Source organism: Drosophila nasuta, chromosome X, assembly GCF_023558535.2.
Source record: "Drosophila nasuta strain 15112-1781.00 chromosome X, ASM2355853v1, whole genome shotgun sequence".
Taxonomy (NCBI): domain Eukaryota; kingdom Metazoa; phylum Arthropoda; class Insecta; order Diptera; family Drosophilidae; genus Drosophila; species Drosophila nasuta.
Genome location: NC_083459.1, coordinates 2,782,342 through 2,802,638, shown reverse-complemented (window position 1 = coordinate 2,802,638; position 20,297 = coordinate 2,782,342). Strand labels below are relative to the sequence as shown.

The 20,297-nt window shown below is 37.3% G+C and overlaps 2 protein-coding genes across 5 annotated transcripts; one reads left to right on the top strand and one right to left on the bottom strand.

Annotated features, from left to right (window-relative positions):
* Positions 1-97: 97 nt before the first annotated feature.
* LOC132796471 (zinc finger protein ZPR1) lies at positions 98-1,749 on the bottom strand. Its single transcript, XM_060807652.1, has 2 exons — positions 949-1,749; positions 98-894 (listed from the first exon to the last, which is right to left on the bottom strand). Exons 1-2 carry the CDS (start codon positions 1,607-1,609, stop codon positions 194-196), a joined length of 1,362 nt encoding a protein of 453 aa, XP_060663635.1. The 5' UTR covers positions 1,610-1,749; the 3' UTR covers positions 98-193.
* Positions 1,750-2,703: 954 nt separating this feature from the next.
* On the top strand, positions 2,704-18,707 carry LOC132796725 (B-box type zinc finger protein ncl-1). 4 transcript variants are annotated; one of them, XM_060807985.1, is made up of 7 exons: positions 2,704-2,848; positions 5,209-6,653; positions 7,058-9,159; positions 10,510-10,978; positions 11,047-11,210; positions 12,193-12,425; positions 12,569-18,707. In XM_060807985.1, exons 2-7 carry the CDS (start codon positions 6,133-6,135, stop codon positions 12,671-12,673), a joined length of 3,594 nt encoding a protein of 1,197 aa, XP_060663968.1. In that variant the 5' UTR covers positions 2,704-2,848; positions 5,209-6,132; the 3' UTR covers positions 12,674-18,707. The 4 variants fall into 4 exon arrangements, with proteins under 4 accessions (XP_060663968.1, XP_060663966.1, XP_060663969.1 ...); XM_060807983.1 differs by having other exon boundaries at positions 10,447-10,978; XM_060807984.1 differs by lacking the exon at positions 2,704-2,848 and adding an exon at positions 2,989-3,078 and having other exon boundaries at positions 10,447-10,978.
* Positions 18,708-20,297: the final 1,590 nt, after the last annotated feature.

Sequence of the window (20,297 nt, the reverse complement as noted above, 5' to 3'; positions counted from 1 at the left end):
AACTTTTATTTTGAAATTTTGGTACATTGCTTTACTGTCGATATGTATCGATGGTTTGCCAAACTTAACAGACTTGAAATAAACCAACAACTCAACGTACTTTTCTTTAAATTTTAATTTCTTTTGTTTTCTTTTAGTAAATGCATATTGTTAGTGTTAGTTAGGGATGAAGAGGGCTAATTATTATCTGCTATCACGCGTTCTCCTCATAATTCTCAGTTTTCATGTCATTCAATCCAAGTTCCTCGTTATCCTCAAAGCTACGATCGTAACGCTCCACCGTTAAGTTGTCATCGGGCTCATCATCGTCTCGCAGCGATTGGACATAAGTGTTGCCAGCTGGATCCTGTAGCACCAGCGTGATGACATGCTCCAGTTTTAGCACATTATCGAAGGTTTCAAGGAAACGTTGCAATTGCTGCTTCGATGCCTCATCCGCCGAATCATGAAAGAAACGGCCATCCAACTGCTCTCGCATTGCCACCAATAAGCCCTCGACTGTAGTGAACCGACCACACAACGCATGCGGTCCCACATCCATGTCCAACTCTGGAATGGCCAAGCTGCAGGTTTCCGATTTGAGCACATCTCGTGTCAGATCCTCCTTGCTGGAGATGCGCACCTTAAAGCGCACACCTTGCGTCTCAATGCCGCCGCCAGACTTGACCTCGTTGGTTTTGTGGCCGCAGCTACCGCAGACAGTGGCCATGATGACCACCTCCTTGAAGTGCGGTATATTAGTTAACTTCATGTTTGTCTCGCAGGGCGCCTGACAGTTAGGACAATTGGTGGCGAATTGCAGCACCTCACCATGCAGATTCTCGATGGGCCATTCGTCCTCGGCAATGGGTTTGAGCAGGTGCTGCTCCTCCTCATGATTCTGCTCGTAGAGACCTGAAAGATTAACATTAATATAGATTATTTATTATCAACTCATTGCAAACTTACCCAAAAGTTCGTTTTGTGCTTTAGTTCGTGAGAAATGTGACGTTTTCAGCTGTGCATCAGTTGCCGGCGCCAGCGGATTTTCTATGAAACTGTTGCCCGAGATGTCTTCAAGCAGCACACGGAATGGCGTTTGCAGCTCTTTCAGCTGCCGCAAGCGTTCGATGTAGTCATCAATGGAAGAGGCCTCCGTTGGATGATCGATGCGTCGTTTATCCTGATCCTGTGATAATCCAGCTATCGTGCGCTCTATGATGCCCTCCACGGTGGTTACCTCGCCCTTTTGAGATTGCACTGGTATTTCCAACTCAACCTCCGGTATACTAATGCTTGAGTTATCCGACCGCACAACACGACGATTTAAATCGCTTGGGGTCTTCACATCGAGCTCGATGCGTACACCATTCTTTTGTATTTCGGATGCCGATTGCATCTCGTTGTTCGTGTAGCCGCAGTGCTCACATTTGAAGGACATTAGTACGACCTCGCGGAAGAAAGGGATTTTGGTGGGCAGCAGTCGTGTGATTCCTGTTTGAAAGCAACTCATGCACGCCGATTCGATTTCCACAATTTCCGCTGTTTGTTCACCGCTGATGTCTTGAAAGATCGGCTCGGGAGCTGCTGTTGCTCCCTCGGCGCTCGTCTCCGGCACGACAGTTGTCATGATGATGATGTTGTTGGAATTATCGAACAAGGATTCACAAAAAAAATAACACTTTGACCGCCGCCGCACACAACGTGCAACCAGTGCTCTCGATTGTTCTGCTTAAGTCGGTCAAAGCAGTGTTGGAAAACAACTAAATATTTGTATACTAAACAACTGCAAATTGTACTAAATTTGTAGTGGGAACAGTTTATATGTTAATAATCACAATGATGTATCTGATAAATACAAAATATATTTTCTCACTTTTTTCAACAAATTATCTATTCTTGTAAAATAAGCTATTAGCTAATTGGTTAATTTTAATTTCTTTATTGAATTGCAATACAATAATATAATTGGAATTCAATTCTGGTATATTACATGCGTTTGGTAATCAAGGAAATTGATTGATTAATGCAGTAAAAAGCCGTTACTACTTTTAATGTTCTACACAAATTGGATATTATTTTTTTATCAGTCGAATTATGAATAAATTAATAGTAATTTTAAGTTCTCACATACCACAAGTCAGTTTAAATTATTTATTGCATTTTTCTGAAGTTTGTCGTTGAATTCAAATATTTAAATATTTAATTGAAAGTAAACATTCAAACTAAACTAATTTGTGTATATTTGTTTTTAATATTGCCAATTTTAATTTTTAATCAAAATCAATAAATAATAAAGAATATAAATAAAATTATACCAAAAATAACAAAAATATAATACTTAGCAAGTGACTAAATATACATTCTGGTTATAAATAAAAATTTGATTAATTAAAATTTGTGTCTTTGAAATCCAATTGGAGCTAATATCGAAAATATTGCAAATTATGTTCAATCATTTGCTTCACTTCGCTTTAATTAGTAATTTTAAAAGACGGTACAGCCTGTTGAATTTCTTTTAAATTTTATATTAACATGTGAGTAAAGCATCCAAATGTATAAACAATTTGTTATACATTTATTTATAATAAATGCGGCAGCAGTAAAATTTGTTGCAATAATGAGGCGCCACCTGGTTTTTCGCAAATAGTCTTCGGGACTAATTGGTATATTTTAGCATATGTTCATTGTGAGTGAAATAGTATATTTTCCGATGCAATCCAACGGTCACACTGTAAGAGCCATCACTAACCGCGAGAAGCAGCAGCGGCGGCCAGCAGTGCTGTGTGTGTGTGTGCGTGTGTGCGCGACGAAAAAGTGTAAAGCGTAACGAGCAGAAGAGAAAAAACGTGTGAAAATTTATAGAAAGGTATTGCAAAAGAATTACAATTAATCAAAAGCATATAGCGCGCTTTAAAGATTGCAACACCAGCAGACGGATGCACTGCAGACATTTGAAGGACTTTCTGTTTATGCGTGAGTGTGTGTGAGTGCGCCCCCAGTCTATGTGTGTATGTGTGTGTGACAGGCAGCACCTGGGCGGTAGAGTGGAAACTTTTGCGTTCAAGGACAACACAACGACAGTGGTCGCAGCTGCAAGTGTGTACAGTGTAATACCCCTCTGCACTTCCCTGCCTCCCCTTCGTCGCACCGTTTCTCCACTTTTCTTTGACCACACTATGCAAGCAAAACTCTCGATATGTGCTCGCTCCTCTCGCCCCATATGCCCAGGCTCACCAACTAACTATACACATGCATATGCACAGAGATATGCCTATGTGTGTGTATGCAGCCCCCACCGCAAAAACAGCAGCTCAGATCTAGTGACTTGAAAGAGCGGGCGCGTTTTTTTCCATTCAGCTGCTGGTTTGTTCTACAACAAACACGATTGATCTGTATATAATAGTTACAAATTGCAAATGAAGCACAACAACGCGCAACATTGATTTTGCAGGGCAGATGATGCAGATATAGTGTAAAAAAATAAAAAAGAGCGCATTTTAAAATAGAATTTTTCACATATCTCAATAGAAATTTAATTTTCAAAGACAGCAAATCTATGTGTGCTTGTGTGTGTGTGGGGTTGCCAATGTTTTTTCTTTTTTGCGTGCTGAGCGAGCATGCGCATACCCACACATGTGCGAGTTGCTCTCTCGTGGTTCTCTCTTACACACCCGCAAAACACATGGGTCTCAATTGGGAGAGCACCGCAGCGGTGAGAGCGTACAAAACGTTTGACAAGAACAGAAAAAGAAAATGTTCGTAAAAAAAAACAACAGCTGCGCAGATTTGACAAAGTCAAATGAACAGGAGAGAAATTCAAGAGGGAGGGGGGAACACACATCTTTCGAATGCCCATTTCCCAATTGCACGGGGCGCATAGTCGACACGACAGTTGCGCCGCACAGATTTCTCGTAAACAAAACGCTCGAAATTTGCGTACCACGTGTGTAGCTTGTGTATGCGTGTGTGTGTGAGTCTGATGTTTAGCAGTAGTGTGTATTTATGTACGTCCGTACAATACATTATTAGTTGCAATTGTTTTGTGCAACTGATTTCTGTATTTTTCCCCTGTATTTTTTTGTAGGCTACTAATCAAAATACATACATGTGTAACATTTAACGGCACATCCGCTGCGGGTATTACTCAAAAATTCGTTTTAACCCGCGTGTCTGCGCGTGTGTGTATTTTTAAAGTACATGTAGTTATTCTTGCTGGACCCAATTATATGGGCGTGTATATATATATATATATATATATGTGTGTGTATTGAAATCTATATGCCGCAGTTTGTTTGTTGCTCAAGGATTTTTAGCGTAATGTCCTTGTGTGCAAAAAGATATCGAAATTGCTGCATGAAGAGCAAAAAGTAAATTCTGAAATTGTTGCAAACGGCATTGGTTCCATTTGCACACACACACATACATATGCATATACATAGTGCAACGAAGTCAACGCAAGCGCCTGCGCCGGTGAAACGACTCGCAGTTTCTACGTGTTCATGTGTGCGTGTATGAGTGGCTACGATGTTTGCATGTGTATCGATGGCACGTGCGTAAAGAATCGATTTACGTTCATCTCAACGATATGCAATGAGATCGATAACATGCAAATTGATCGTAATGCAAAATGTTTGTTTGGCAACCAATACACCATTTACATAATACACAATTTAAATTTTACGGAATTGGTAATTTCGTGATAGGCTGATCGCATTGTGCTGCTGTCTTTTTGTGATATTCTTGCACATTTACGAGTAGCATCAGCGATTAGAAAACTATATTTAAATGATAGTTGCCCAAAAGTATGCAGCAGTGATGTGAAATGCGTGTTTTGCTTATGTTGCATAAGTTCCAGGGGCTGCAGCAGTTGGAAGTTGGCCTTCCCAATCTTCTACACACTATCCTTCGTATGCAAATCGTTGTGAACATTTGAGCATTTACTTTAATGCCAAACAAACAATTTTTTTATATTTCTCTTGTTTACTTCATATTTGTTGTTTATTTACTTTTTGGTTTTGTGATAGTCACATCGCGTTTATATTTATTGATTCCAGTTTATATTTTGTGTTTTGTTTGGGTTTCATTGACCGTGTTGGGTCGAATTTAAATTTTACTATTATGTTCTAGTTCCAGCGTTAAAAATTGTTGTTTTTTTAATTTATGGTTTTTGTGTGAATATAGTTTTAATTCGCTAAAATATTGTCCTTTTGGTTTCTTTCCACGCAGAACGACGCTATCATTCTTGGTCTATTGTCGTCGTTGTCGTTATCGTTATCGTTTATTGTCATTCGTTCTCGTCGTGGTTAACACAACAACAAACACTCTTCAACAACAAGAACAACAGCAGCAGCAGCAGGAATAACAAAACGGATCGCAACGTACATCACAGAAAAATAATAGTACAACGTGAGAGCGAGGCAAAGCTACAAAAACAAATCGAACGAGGAGCTTGCAAAATGCATCACGAAGAGATGCATACAAAATAAAGAGGAGCGCAAAAAGAAGTCAACTGCAAACATATAAAAAACTGCTGACTGCAAAAAACGTTGGTTGTGAGTGCGAGCATACGAGTGTGTGTGTGTGTGTGTGCGTGTGGGTGAGTGTGTGCAAATTACGTGCGTGAGTTTATGGATATTTGAGTACGTGCCTCTCTCTTCGCTCTCTCACTTTCTTTCACACTGACTGCCTGCCAAACTGTTGTGTTGGTGTGCGTATGTGAGTGCAGCAGAAGCAGCAACAGCAATTGAGCCCAAACAGAAGAGAATCAATTGCAGACAGACTCTCCACTCACTCTCACTCGTTGAGGCTCAACTCTCTCTCTCTCTCGTGTGCAATTGGAATGGCTGCGAAAAGCAATAGCAACAGCAAAAACAATAAGGATATGCAGCTGTAATACGTTTAAGATTAAAGTCAAAATAATAAAAGCAAAGGATTTGAAACCAAATATATAATATTGATAACAGTATCATCTAATACGTCTAAACAAAGAAGCAAAAAAGGCATCACACAAAAAGAGATAGCGATAATTGCAACTATAAATTATAAAGTTTACAAGTTTACAATAAACCACTTCCCACCACCCCACGCCATATAAAAAAGAAAATAAAAACAAAAACAAAACAAAAAGGAGAAAACTGCGTGGTTGAAAATATGAGCAGTCTGTTGGATGAGCTGGGCCAGACGCTGGTGCCGTCATCAATTGTTGATGAGCAGCAACGTTCATCGCTGGGCACGACGTTGTGCGATGATTCGAATTCATCGACAACGGTGCTGGAGGATACCGATGTGAGCAACACGAGCAGTAGCAGCAGCACGAGCAGCAATAGCAGCACCAGCAGCATTAGCAGCAGCAGTTGCAGCAATGGCTCCGGCTCGGGCACCGATACCGATACTGGCAAAGGGAGTAGCACTATTGGCAGCATCGATGTCGCCAGCGTGAGTTCGTCTAGCATCGGTTCGGCGGCATCGATATCATCATCGATATCGACTACCGCACCATCGACGGCCAATTCATCGGGCCTCGGTTTGGTTGTCGATGTCGATAGCCACATTGGGAGCAGCCAGGAGCTTAGCCATGGCTATGATGCCAAAAGCGTAACGGAACTCGATTCGCTCGAAGATTCATGTGGCTCCATGTTGAAGGATGGCGATAAGCTATGCAAGATATGCAGGTGAGTGATCCAACAGAAATATTTGTATTTAGTTTAATTATATTTTATATAAAAAAAAACGCTTTGCGAAACGAAGTGAAAAATGTTAATTACATTTTTGAGGAATCGAGCCCTATTCATGTATTTGTTTGTCAAAATAGCTCACTTAGTAAAAACAAAATATTTAATTCGATCGCGTAAGATACGTAATCGTCTGTTAAAAGATTCCTTCCAAATGTTTTACAAAGCTCTGCAGGGTTACAAAATAATGATGTTTCTAATTAGTGATCAACTAAGAGTGTTTTTTTCTTTATGAGAATATAACCTTTCTACAAGTGCAAATAAGTTGTTATTGCAGTTTTGAAGATTACTATCGATAGTACTATCGGCTATGCAAATTGAATATGTCGATTTCTCCATTCCAGTTCGCGATTGGTCATGCCACGTATTCTCTCGTGTCTGCACGTTTTTTGCGAGGATTGCCTGCAGAATTTGGTGACGAGCAAGGAGTCCGCATCGGCGAGCTCGCCGGCTGCGTCGCTCTCATCGGCAGCCAGCTGCTCCTCGACGTCGTTCGATGGCAGCGAGCATCAGCATCGAATGCACACGGTGCTGGAATGTCCCGTGTGCAAGCAGCTAACACAGCTGGGCAATAAGGGTGTGAAGGGTCTGACATGTGACTATATTTTGACCAATATACTGGATCTGTCCAATCTCGAAACGGAGACCATACCGTGCACATCGTGCAAGAGCAAAGAGGAGGCCATATCCCGTTGCAATGATTGCGCCAATTTCCTGTGCAATGGCTGCGATAATGCCCATAAATATATGCGTTGCTTTGAGAATCATCAGGTCGTGCGCATCGAGGATTTGCAGAAGAATCTGCAAGATGATAAGCTCATCATACACAAGCCCATCTGTTGCCAACAGCATATAAGCGAGAATCTCAAATACTATTGCTTTACGTGCCAGGTGCCCACCTGCAACGATTGCCTGCTCAGCGATCACAAGGGCACCGATCATCATTATGAAACCGCCGGCATTGCCGAGCAAGCGGTGCGGGCAGACATGGTACAGGTGATTGCGGAGACCATGAAGAAGGCCGAGTATTGCAACGATGCTGGCGGCAATCTGAGCAGTGCTTTAACCGAGCTCCAGGCCCAGCATGATAGTGTTCATCAGCAGATCGACGAGGCGTACAAGAAGTACAAGCGAACGCTTGAGATCATAAAGGAGGAGATGATTGCCGACTTGGGACGTTTGCATTCGGAGCGTGAACTCAAGATTATGGATTTGATGCAGAGTCTGGAGAATAACATGGGACGGTTGCAGCAGGCTGCACAGTTTGGTCAACGGGCAGCGGACAAGGCAAATTCGGTGGAAATTCTGCTCTTAAAACCGGTGGTGACGGCGCAGTGCACAAATCTCATGGAGCAGACGCCTCAGAGCGATGCCAACTATCAGCTGCAATTCGACTGCAATCCGGATAAGTTTGAGCGTTTCGCCCGCGACATGTTTGGCAAATTTCGCACGGAATCGACGAGCAAGTCACAGGCATCGGGATCGCCAGGTGCAATTGGTGGTGGTGGTGGCCAAATGCTGTCCACATCGACGCCGTCGCCATCGGCCACTCCCAAGCAGCACACACCGCCCCCAGCCCATTTGGCGCCCGGTTGCCATAGTGCTGGTCTCTTGCCCACCAGTGGACGCAGTCTGTCCGGTGCTGGGAATGGAGCGAGCAGCAGTTCGGTGCAAGGACGTCTCAGTTCGGCGGCAGTGTTTAGTCCCTTGTCGTTGCCGTCGTCGTTGCAGAGCTCATTCGATGGCGACACTTCGGTGATGACCAACTTTTCAATGATGAGCACATTGCCACCGGACTCGCCGCCGCAGTTGCAGCCACCGCTGCAGCAACAACAACAGCAGCAGCAACAACAACAGCAGCAGCAACAGCAGCAGCAGCAACAACAACAGCAAGCCTTGCAACAGGTGCAGCAACAGCAGCAGCAACAACAGCAGCAGCAGCAACAACAGCAGCAGCAGAAGCAACAGCAACAGGTGCTGCATCAACAGCCTCAAACGCTGCCCGTGGCCCAGCAGATTGCCCAGTTGGTGACCCCTCAAGGCATTGTTCAGGTGCAGCAGACGAGCGGACATGTTAATCTCAATGCCGGACCGAATAATGCTGCCGTTGGCATGGGTCTTGGCAACCTCAATGGCCTGGGCATGAATGCTGGCGGTCCGACGCCACCATTCAGCATGCTCGAGTACAATTTGTCGCGATTGGCTAGCCTCACCGAGAATATACCGGATACGCTGAACGATGCGCTCAGCGTTGGCAATTCAAATGCGGTTGCTGCCGCGGCTGCAGCCAATGCAAGCGGCTCGGGATCGCATCATCAGCAGGCTGTCATCCCCGCCTCGGCTGTGACGCCCACGCAGCCCATCACTCTGGCCGATATTCTATCTGGAGATCAGCGAGCTCTCAACAATCTGCAAGCCCTGGCCAAGCTGGGATTAAACAATAATGGTGAGTGCCGTCAATTAGCAATTGCTCAGTCTCTCTCTCTTACTACTAATATGCGTTTTGAGCTGTTTTACTTTATTGTTAAGGTAGCAGTCAGTCCGTCTTTCCTATTTGGACATAGTTTCATTAACCTGTGAAAACTAATACCTTCAATGAATTAACAAAAAAAATCTCCTTTTAGTATATTCGCATTTTTTTGCTGCAAAATATAGCTTCGGTTTCTGTATTTTTTCAGGATATTATAACGTTGTGCCTACAGCAAAGCAGAAGGAGCCCGTAAAATTCTTGACTAGCGTTCGTTTTGTCCGCCTGTCTGTCTGACCGCTCCTGCAAAGTACAAATAAAATCGAATATCGAGCGTATTTTTGGTATTTTTGACAATCATTACTACATTATTTATGATACTTGAAAATTTGGTTGCGATTACATAAAAATGATTGAAGAAGTTCTTTAAGAAATATTTTTGTATGACAAAAAAGACCTACTGCAATCGGGTTTTGGATGCTTTGGCTGACAATCTGTTATTTTTTGCACTCAATGGCAAATTCTACCTGTAATATCAATATACCAAATTTAATATATGGTATATTTTAAGTATTTTGTGATATATTGATGTGGTATATTTTGAATTGAAACAAATTTAAGCTAATTTTGCTACATACAATAACAACTGCAATAAGTTATACAAATTAGAAAGATACAAATTTATAAAGTTATTTAAGAAATATTTTGTGCGGCCAAAATTGCCTACTGCAATAGGCTCTTAATTTCTTGGCAGACTATCTGGTATATTTTGTATTCTATGGTATATTTTGAATGTATTCCAATGGCAATATACCAAATATTACCTTTAGTAAATTTTAGTATTTGTACCGTATATTAACTAGGTATATTTTTAGAACAATGTTTTATTGGAAATGGGTAGCAAGTATCTCGCAGTCGAGATCACTCTACTGTTGCAGATTTCTTACTTGTTTTATAAAATTATGAAATTGCCGAAAATGGGGTTCTATATCTGATGAATTGAAAATGTAATACTTCGGTATATCGAAGAATTTTCTGTTTTATTTTGTTTTTGTTTTGATTTTTGTTTATTTGTTTTTTTTTTTGATTTTTCGTTTTTGCAACAAACAACAACACAACCCAACCCAACCAACAACCTCCAACAACTACATTCCTAAAACAACAACAACAATTAAAATTCCAACTAAACACTCCCAACAACCCGAAACCGAAACTGAAACCGAAACCAAACTAAACCACAAAACACCAACACGAATTAATACACAGATGAGCATCATGATTTGTTGTCGTCGAATGGAAGCTCAACGTGCCTTGATTATATTTTAACAGATTTCTGCATGCCGGCAGCAACATCGCCCAGCCTGCAGACACTGAATCCGATTGTGGGCGGTGTTGAGGACATGGGTCTCAATAATTTCCATGCTGTTGCTCCGCCGGGCACCACAAGCGTTGTCACTGGCCGCAATAAGGCGACACCGATGCAAATACGCTGCAAATTCGGATCGCTGGGCACGGCCAAAGGTCAATTTAATTCACCACATGGCTTTTGCCTGGGTGTCGATGAGGAGATCATTGTCGCCGATACAAACAATCATCGAATCGAAGTCTTTGATAAAATGGGTGCACTCAAGTTTCAATTTGGTGTCGCTGGCAAAGAGGAAGGCCAATTGTGGTATCCGCGCAAAGTGGCGGTCATGCACAACAACGGCAAATTCGTGGTCTGTGATCGTGGCAACGAACGTTCGCGCATGCAAATCTTCTCCAAATGTGGACATTTTATGCGCAAAATTGCCATCAGGTGAGTTAGTGGTTGAAGACTGCATCTGATTAAATTGCATTTATAAATAATTATGTTTTTGTTTGTAGATATATTGATATTGTAGCTGGTCTGGCTGTGACCACCAAGGGTCACATTGTGGCTGTCGATAGCGTTTCACCGACCGTGTTTGTCATCTCCGAGGAGGGCGAACTTGTGCGTTGGTTCGATTGCAGTGATTATATGCGTGAACCTTCAGATATTGCCATAAGAGGTAAGCGAAATGCGAATAATTCTTACGAAGTATCATTGACCACATAAACATCGTATACGTGGAGCCGGGCTGCTGGCGGGAAGGGTTATTTATCCCCGAAGCCCTCAACCCCTTTACCAAAGTGTCGAAGATGGACGAAAGAGTCGGTGCGGCCGCATACTGCCGTAACCCGGTTTCCAAACACTCCTATAAACTCCCTGACCATTGAAGCATCTTCCAGGCGGAAGTCTTTGCTGCTGGCAAGGCTGCGGAAGTGTCTCGGGGTTTACTTCACAATTACAATTCGATCAATATCTTTGTTGACAGCCAGGCTGCAATAAAATCAATGCACTCTAATGCGGTCAAGTCCAAAGTTGTCTTGGATAGCAGAAGAGCAATAGAGTCGCTGAACGCTTCTGCGGTCGTGTGCATCTATAGGATCCCAAGCCACCAGGGCAGCGATGGCAACGACATCGCAGATACTCTTGCCAAAGAGGGGATAGGGCTTAATGTCGGCAACATGTGCAATGTGCCGATATCCCTGAGATCTCTAGGCAGAGAGATTGAAGTTCGCTCTAGTCATCAGTGGGACACGAGCTGGCGTAATACCAACTCGTGCAAAACTGCAAGGATGATTGTGTGATTCAATAAACAATAACTTGACCAAATTCGTCATGCAGCTTTCAAGGAAAGATTGCAGACTAATGCTAGGCATTGGTCACTGGTGAACTGGTCACTGTCTGTCGGCTGCCCATGCTGTTAAGCTGGGTTTCACGAACAGTGATCAGTGCCCGAAATGCAACGAGTCCGGAGTTAAAACACTTGAGTATCTTCTCTGTAGATGTCCAGCGTTATCCCGACTCCGGCTGACCTCCTCTACGGACCTCTACTGGTCTATGCTTTGCCCCGAGCAGGGACAACCAGTCCTACCTAAACCTAAACCTACTAAGTATCAGAATATTTTATTAATAAATTCTCCGTCTCTCTCTCTCTCTTTTTTTAGACAACGATTTCTATGTGTGTGACTTTAAGGGACATTGCGTGGCCGTTTTCCAGGAGGACGGCACATTCCTGTATCGCATTGGCAACGAGAAGGTCACCTGCTTCCCCAATGGCATCGATATATCGAACGCCGGCGATGTGCTCATCGGCGATTCGCATGGAAATCGTTTTCACGTCGCCTGCTACTCCCGCGAAGGTGTTTTGCAGTCCGAGTTTGAGTGTCCCCACGTTAAGGTTTGCATAAACAACGGCTTGCTTATGTTTAATGATTGTTGTTGCACTTTATTTCTGTTTTATAAGCAGCACTTTGTGTGCTTTTTTCGGCGGTGTAATGTGGATAAATTGTATTGAAATTATTGTATTCCCCTCGTGTGCAGGTTTCACGTTGTTGCGGCCTAAAAATCACCTCCGAGGGCTATGTGGTCACGTTGGCCAAGAATAATCATCATGTGCTCGTTTTGAACACCCTCTATGTTCACTGATTGCAAATCAAAGCGCGCAACAATCGTCCAGCTGTCGATATGAACAAATACAACTATAAATACTCTTCGGGCAAGATTTACGGATGTCGCAGGCAACAGCAACAGCAGCAGCAGCAGCAACCACAGCAGCCACAGCAGCAACAACAAAAGCACCAGGAGCAGCATCAACAACAACAACAGCAACAGCAGCAACAGTCACATAAGCAACAAAATGGAGCAGCAGCTTAGGCAACAATAAAATTGGAGCTTAGCCGCCGTCTTGCATCGAAAAGCAAAGTTAAATCAACAATAATACAAAACAGAAAATAACACAAGAAATAAACAAAAACAAACATTAACAAAAGAAATTAGATCACGACATGATGATGATGGCAAAGAGCGAATCAAATCTCGAACACACACACACTAGTAGTATATATGAAAAAAGTTCAATGAAATGATGTGAATATCCTTTAAGCAAAATGTTGTGCCCCCGTACAAGAAAGAACAACAAACAAACAAAACAAATAAGCAACAAGAAAATGCAACAATACTATTTTTGATCTCTAATTTAAACGCAAAACAAAAACAAAAATCGATTAGCGCTACTGAAAAATACAAAAAAAAAACAACACAAAAACAAAACAAATCTATGAAAAACGAAAAGAAGAGGCAATACTTGACTACTTAGTGTAAAAGCAAAGAAAACATTGAATGAAAGTCTAAATGATGAAAATATGAAAGGAAACTAATAACTTCGGTAATATTTTCATAACGTTTTAAACAAGGAAAATGCTCTAATTTGTATTCTGTTTATTTTTAAACTTATGTTCTTGTTAAAAATTGTCCTTGACCTCAACACACAAAACACACACACACAAAACAATCACCACACCACACACATATATACAATACACCAAGACACATCACACACACACACACACTTCTACATGTTACTTATTATCTACGTATAGACATATATATTGTTATATCGACCGATTAGCTTTTTTGTGCATACCCTTCCAGAATCTTTTTCGATACAAAATCAAGAAATGAAAAAAAAAAACAAAAACAAAAACATAAAAACGAAACACGCATATATATATATATATTATTGTGCATACTCGAATGTGTATATGAATATATGTATTGCTGTATATATGTATATGTGTATACACGTGGGTATGTGTGGGAAATGTGCACCTTTTGGGCGCATTTTCCGCAGTAGAAGAGTAGAAGAGGCAAGAACAAAACCAGTCGCAAAGGCAACAACAACAACAACTGCAATAAGATATATATGAAACTTTCATGTATTTTTGTTTGATTTTAAACAGAAAGTAAAACACACGTATTTATATATACACGACAAAAGAAATGTTTAGGTTTTTCCTTACCGCGGCTTATATAAAGTGATATCTCTCTCTATATTTAAAAATAATATCTTAAACATACATATATGTGAAATCCTATGACTATATGACTTTGCCATATATATATATATATATATATATATATACATATATACATATATATACAACCGAAAGCAAAAACAAAACAAAAAAACATATGCAAACTAAACACACAAAAACAAACGTGTATGAATCTATGTATATGTATATGTATATGATGTCGAGTAATTGATGAATATGTGTATGTGTGTGTGTGTTTTTGTGTAAGTGTGTGTGTGCGCGCGTGCCTGCCAGCCAGTGCTATATATATATACATATATATATATATGTTTTATTGTCGCGTTGTGCGCGTGTTGGTAATTTGAAAGTATAAACAAACAACAAAAAGTCTACATACAAACTAAGTTTAAGCTAACAACCAAAACAAATAACAAATGCTGATTTGCATTAGGCCAACAACCAACTAAAAAACAAAAACAAAACAAAAAACAATACTAAATAAAACAATACTGCAAATGCGCGATGAGATGCGAGAGAATCAAGAAACCAAACAAATAACTATTGTTAAGTTCTATATATATATTTACAATGTTAAATCGATATTCCTTTTGCTTATATACATACAAAAACAATTACGAAAAACAAACAACATATACATACATGTGCATATGCCCGCATACATACAAAACAAAAAACATACACTATATACATATATCTATATATACATGCATATACATATGTATATCTATATCTATATCTATATGTATATATATAGAGCAAATATAGCACATATTTTGGGGCATGTGCCATTTCTTTCCCGTTGTAATACAATATATAAGGCTGGTTTACTCCCAAGACATTATTATTTTTTAAATAACATACATACAATACATATGTATGTGTATATACATACGCATACATATGGCTATATATTATTATGTACTACTATTATTATATTAAACGTTTATTATGTTGTTCTCTTTATATTCATTATAATTTTTGTGAATTTTTTATCATGTATAAATTGCAATTTATTTTTTGACTATGTTCTAAGCCAAAAAACAAAATACCAATTATTTGATAAATTAATGTATAAGAGCAAAGCAACTTATTTTTTAATAGGCTGTCAACACATTTTATTATATACACCACACCCACACGCATACATACATACGCAAACACTACACTTTATATTTGTGTAAACAATTATCAAGCAAAATCATGTTGACTATATATATTATTTTTATTAGTTTTTAGAAATATTTTTTTTTTTTGTTTTGTGTAACAAAAGAAGCTTTTTGTTGAGTGTGATTCGTTTATCGTCGTTTAGTGAAGAAAAATTCAAATGTTTAATCTTGTCATTTTTTTTTTGTAAATTTTAATCTAGTTTTGGTATTGTAAACATTATGTAATACTATACTTATGTACCATATATGTATACTACTTTTTATGTTGCATACATTCGCTGCATTATCCTGACAAAAACAATTAACGAAAAAGTTCTAAACAAATTTAAGCCCAAGAAATGCAATTTGTGCGGCAACAAATGAAACTATTTTTAATTGTATTTTTTAGCTGTAGTGCGAAAAGCAACAACAAACAACAGCAACAATCAGAACAATAACTTTAATGTTGACCTTATTTTTGTGTTTATTTTGTTGATACAACGTGTGAGGCTACGTTTTTATTAATAATGACAAACAAAAAAACTAAAAAAAAGAAAATCAAGCAACTATAGTCTAAGTTTTGAAAACGCTTTTAATTGTCTTAATGTCTTTATTATATTATTTTACTTTTGTATTTTCCAAGCGACAATTAAGAATTTTTTTATTTGTTTTATTCACTTAAGAGAAATGAGAAAGAGCTAGAAGAAAACCTCCTCCCAAAGTTGTTGTCGAAGAAAGAGATAGTGAACGAATACAAGAACGAGAAAGAAAATGCAATTTTTTTGTGAACAATTTGGCTGTTGAAATATAATTTTAATTCTTATGCATAAACTTCGTTAAATGTGAATCATTTTTTTGTGGAAATGATTAATTAAGCAACAAACACATCATGTTATATCGTGTACAATAATATTTAGGACTATTCCCTATGGTATCTCCCCTTCTACACCCCCATCCAACCCCCCACCCAATGCAAAACAAATACTTAGAATGAATTTACTTAGATTTCTTATGTTCAAAAGTTGTTTTTCTTGTTTGTTGTCTTTGCCGCTGCATTACTACAAACGATAATAATAATAATGATATATCAATGATAACTAATATCGCGAAAGAGAGAAAAGAAAGTATTAAGAAAACACTACAAAAACAAAAATAACAACAACAACTAAAGTGAAATACACATACAAACACACATACAAAACAAATGCGAAATATGCCAAACATTGTTATTATTATCCTTCTCCTTATTTTGTGAAAACAAACAAAAATCAACTCTTTTAATACTGTTATATTTGCTTTTTAACAATGCAATAAAAAAAAAAACAAATCATGCATTAAATCACATCATGTTAAAAAAATATACTACTTTTTACACTTTGTTCTAGTTATTGCGAAAGCCTTCAAAAGAAAACAAAAACAAAAACCACAAAGAAAATGAAAAAATGAAATTGTAATTCCACACGCTTTTATTTATAACATTTACAAAATTAATTTGGTTCTTTTCAGTTTGTTGTAGACGCAACTAAAACCAGCAAACGGCAAAAGAATTCATAATTGTTTAAAACAAAATCAAATTTATTTTAGGTTAGTTTCAAAAACAAATGAAAACAAAAGAAAAAAAAAATAGCAAACAAATGATATTAAGTAAAACGAAATAATGATTTTTATGCAACGCGTTTAAAAACTTTTCCAAGAACAAAACGATAGAAAAATGCCTAACAACAAAACTAAACTAAAACAAGAAAAAACACAAAAACACCAAAAAAAAAAAAAAAAAATCAACAAAAATGATTTCCTATATTGCATACAAATTTATGAAAAAATGTGCTTAAGTTTAAATCAAATTTACAATTTAGTTGAGATTATGAACTAAACAACTTTTTACACAAAACTAAAAACATACATATATACTTGTATATGTATATGTATGAGGTTTAGCTAAAATATACATATGTAAGTTTAGCCAATGGCAAAGGAGGCAGGGAAATGGTCAGACATTGGACGTGGCACTTGACACTGGACTTAATATTTAAAGCAGAAGCAAAAACGAAAAAACAACAAAACAAAAGAGAAATGAGTAATGAGAAAACAAGCACACAACAAATACACACACATACTCGGATACATACTTAGGGACAGAGCAACTAGTCAGCGGCGCTTACGTCACGCGTGTGGAGGAGACGTGACGTTAAATGTGCAACATCACACATATGTATAACAGGCTGATATGACGTAACGTAACGTAACGTAACACAATACATCACTTTGACGTAGCAGAACGCAATGCAAACGTAACTCATAACACTGTAACTGTAACTTTAACGTCACGTCACGTTCCAATCATAGCCAACTCAGCCAACTCGTGCCAATAATTACCATTTTTTGAGGCCGTCATTTTGTGGCTAAGCTGCAAAAAAGCAATTCAAAAACAAAAAATATAAAAAAAAAACAAAAACAAAAATAAAATACGTGAATGAAAAAAGGCATATTATTATTATTATGATTATTATTATTATATTATTTGTAACATAATAAAACTATCAAGCAAAAAACAAAACACAAAAATATAAGAAAAACCATTTGCTCTATTGTGTGTAATGTGACAAAGTGAACGCTTTCCACCTATTTTGGTTAATTATTCTTGTACTTTATTTATACTTTATACATTTTGTGTTAATTTTTACCACTCAAGAAAACGAAAAACAATACAAAAAACAAAACCAATCTTACTAACTTTATACATGCATACAAATATATATATACATACATACATACATACATTATAATATGTGCATATTTATATACACTCTCAAGTCTCTCAGTCATCTTATTTGTAATTACTTTGTATAACATTTTGAATTGGAATCTACCAAAAACACCAAAAATTAAGTGTAATGTGCAAATTGAGAAAAATACTGCAAACAAAAAACGAACGAAAATCACATAATTGTAAAGAAATGAAAAATTTGATGATGCTGCCAAAGATTTTTTTATATATACAAACAAAAAATGGAAGTAAATTAAATGAAAGCAACAACAATTACTATGGTATAAAACTAAAATAACTAGAGAAAACAAAACGAAACAAAAGAAAACAAATAAATTTATTATTGTACGATGACGATGATCATGAAGAAGCGTATTAATTTTTGTTTATTATAATACATAATAATACTTGTAATTTGTAATAATAAAAAAAGAAAGAAAGTAAACAACACATTAATCATAAATTGAATTGAAATGAAGAATTTGTGAGAAACGACGAACAATTTGCTCAGTATGCAAAATAACAATTGATAGCAGCGACTATTTACGTACACCTACATACATACACACACATAACTAACTAAAACCAAACAAACTAACTAAACTAAACTAGCTATCTAAAAGTAATCACACTAATAACGATTTCAATTGATAAACGTTAAGCGACAAACAGCAACAAAACAAAATAAAACACAAAAAAAAAAACAAAACAAATTTGTTCCTCGATGCGACGCTTACGAACGAAAAACAACTAAAGAACACACAAAAGAAAAGAAAAAAAAAAAAACAAAAGAAGCAAAAACACAAAGTAATTGCAGTAATTGTTGAAAGGCCTAAAACGTAAATCGTTAAGTTAGTAAAAGTGGAAAACAAAGAGAAAAAAAAAAAACAGAGAAGAAAACAAAAAATAAAAGAGCATATAAACACTATACATATACGATATACATATTGAACCAGAAGTATAGTATATATACATACACATACATACATACATATACATATATATATATATACACATATACATATACATGACGTATACATACATTAACATTATATATGTATACATATAACTATTAAGTATGGCAAGATCGGTCAAGCAATCAGTCAGGTTTGACTACGCGACATTGCGTGGTTTAGTTAAGTTAACTAACAACAACTCTCACACCTAAACACATTCACACACACACACACACACACCATCAAATGCCTGTGTAGCCACAGTAATTAACATTTTTGAATATTCTCTCCATTTACAACACTGGATTATACCAAAACACCCACCCCCAAAAGCCCAAAATAACGAAAAACAACAACAAACAAAAACAAAACAAAAAAATACCAACAAACTTTGCCTAGTTGCGTGTTTCATTTTTGTAGATTCTTGTATCATATTGTGCATTTAGTTAAATTTATTTATCGACTAAAAACAAAATGTCAAACAAAATGATGTAAAACAAAAAAAAAAAAAAAAATCGAAAAAAAACAAAACCAAACGCTTTATACATCAAATTATTTTAATATAAATATATATATTAAAAAAATATTGATAAAAACCAAATCGAAAACAAAAAACAAAACAAAACATATATCTATATATACATATACAACATATACAAAATATTATGTATTTTATTTGAAATTTTTAAATGTATTAGCAAAAAAAAAAAAAAAACAAATGGAAAGTTGAAGTCTACTCTTAATGAATAAACAAAAAAAAAACAAAACAATGATAAATGATAGACGATGATAAAATGATGACAACACACAGCAGACGACACACACACAGTATATGAAGACATCAAGTCGATAGATGTTGATGATGATGATGATGATGATGATGATGATGATGATGATGATGATGAGATAGATGGATAGAGATTTGGCATGCCCAATGGCTGAATTAAATGCGTTCTTGAGGAGCGCTGTAACGATGATAACAAATGATTATACATATACACATGATCTATATACATACATACATACATCTATATACATACATATACATTAACAAAAAAGAAGAGTATACATACATAGATGTAATAACAATAATGAGCAAAAGATAAACAATCTAGTGTACGTCAATTTTTTGATGATATTTTTCGCCTTATTATAGACAACAAAAACCCAAAACTAAATATAATGATAAAATTATGGTTATTAAAAAACAAAAACAAAAAACAAAATGAAATCGAAATCGAAATCTAAATCGAAGCAGAGACGCAACTCAAAATATACCGAGAAGCAATCAATTAAATAACACAAATTATCCTATACAACAGCAACAACAACAACAACAACAACAAA

What these genes read in the sequence shown, in the direction of transcription:
- LOC132796471 (XM_060807652.1), bottom strand. Translation starts at nt 1,609, where the DNA reads ATGACAACTGTCGTGCCGGAGACGAGCGCCGAGGGAGCAACAGCAGCT. An exon ending in AGCACAAAACGAACTTTTGG is followed by an intron (nt 895 to 948) that starts GTAAGTTTGCAA and finishes TTAATCTTTCAG; the next exon opens with GTCTCTACGAGCAGAATCAT.
- LOC132796725 (XM_060807983.1), top strand. Translation starts at nt 6,133, where the DNA reads ATGAGCAGTCTGTTGGATGAGCTGGGCCAGACGCTGGTGCCGTCATCA. An exon ending in AAGCTATGCAAGATATGCAG is followed by an intron (nt 6,654 to 7,057) that starts GTGAGTGATCCA and finishes TCTCCATTCCAG; the next exon opens with TTCGCGATTGGTCATGCCAC. An exon ending in ATGCGCAAAATTGCCATCAG is followed by an intron (nt 10,979 to 11,046) that starts GTGAGTTAGTGG and finishes TTTTGTTTGTAG; the next exon opens with ATATATTGATATTGTAGCTG.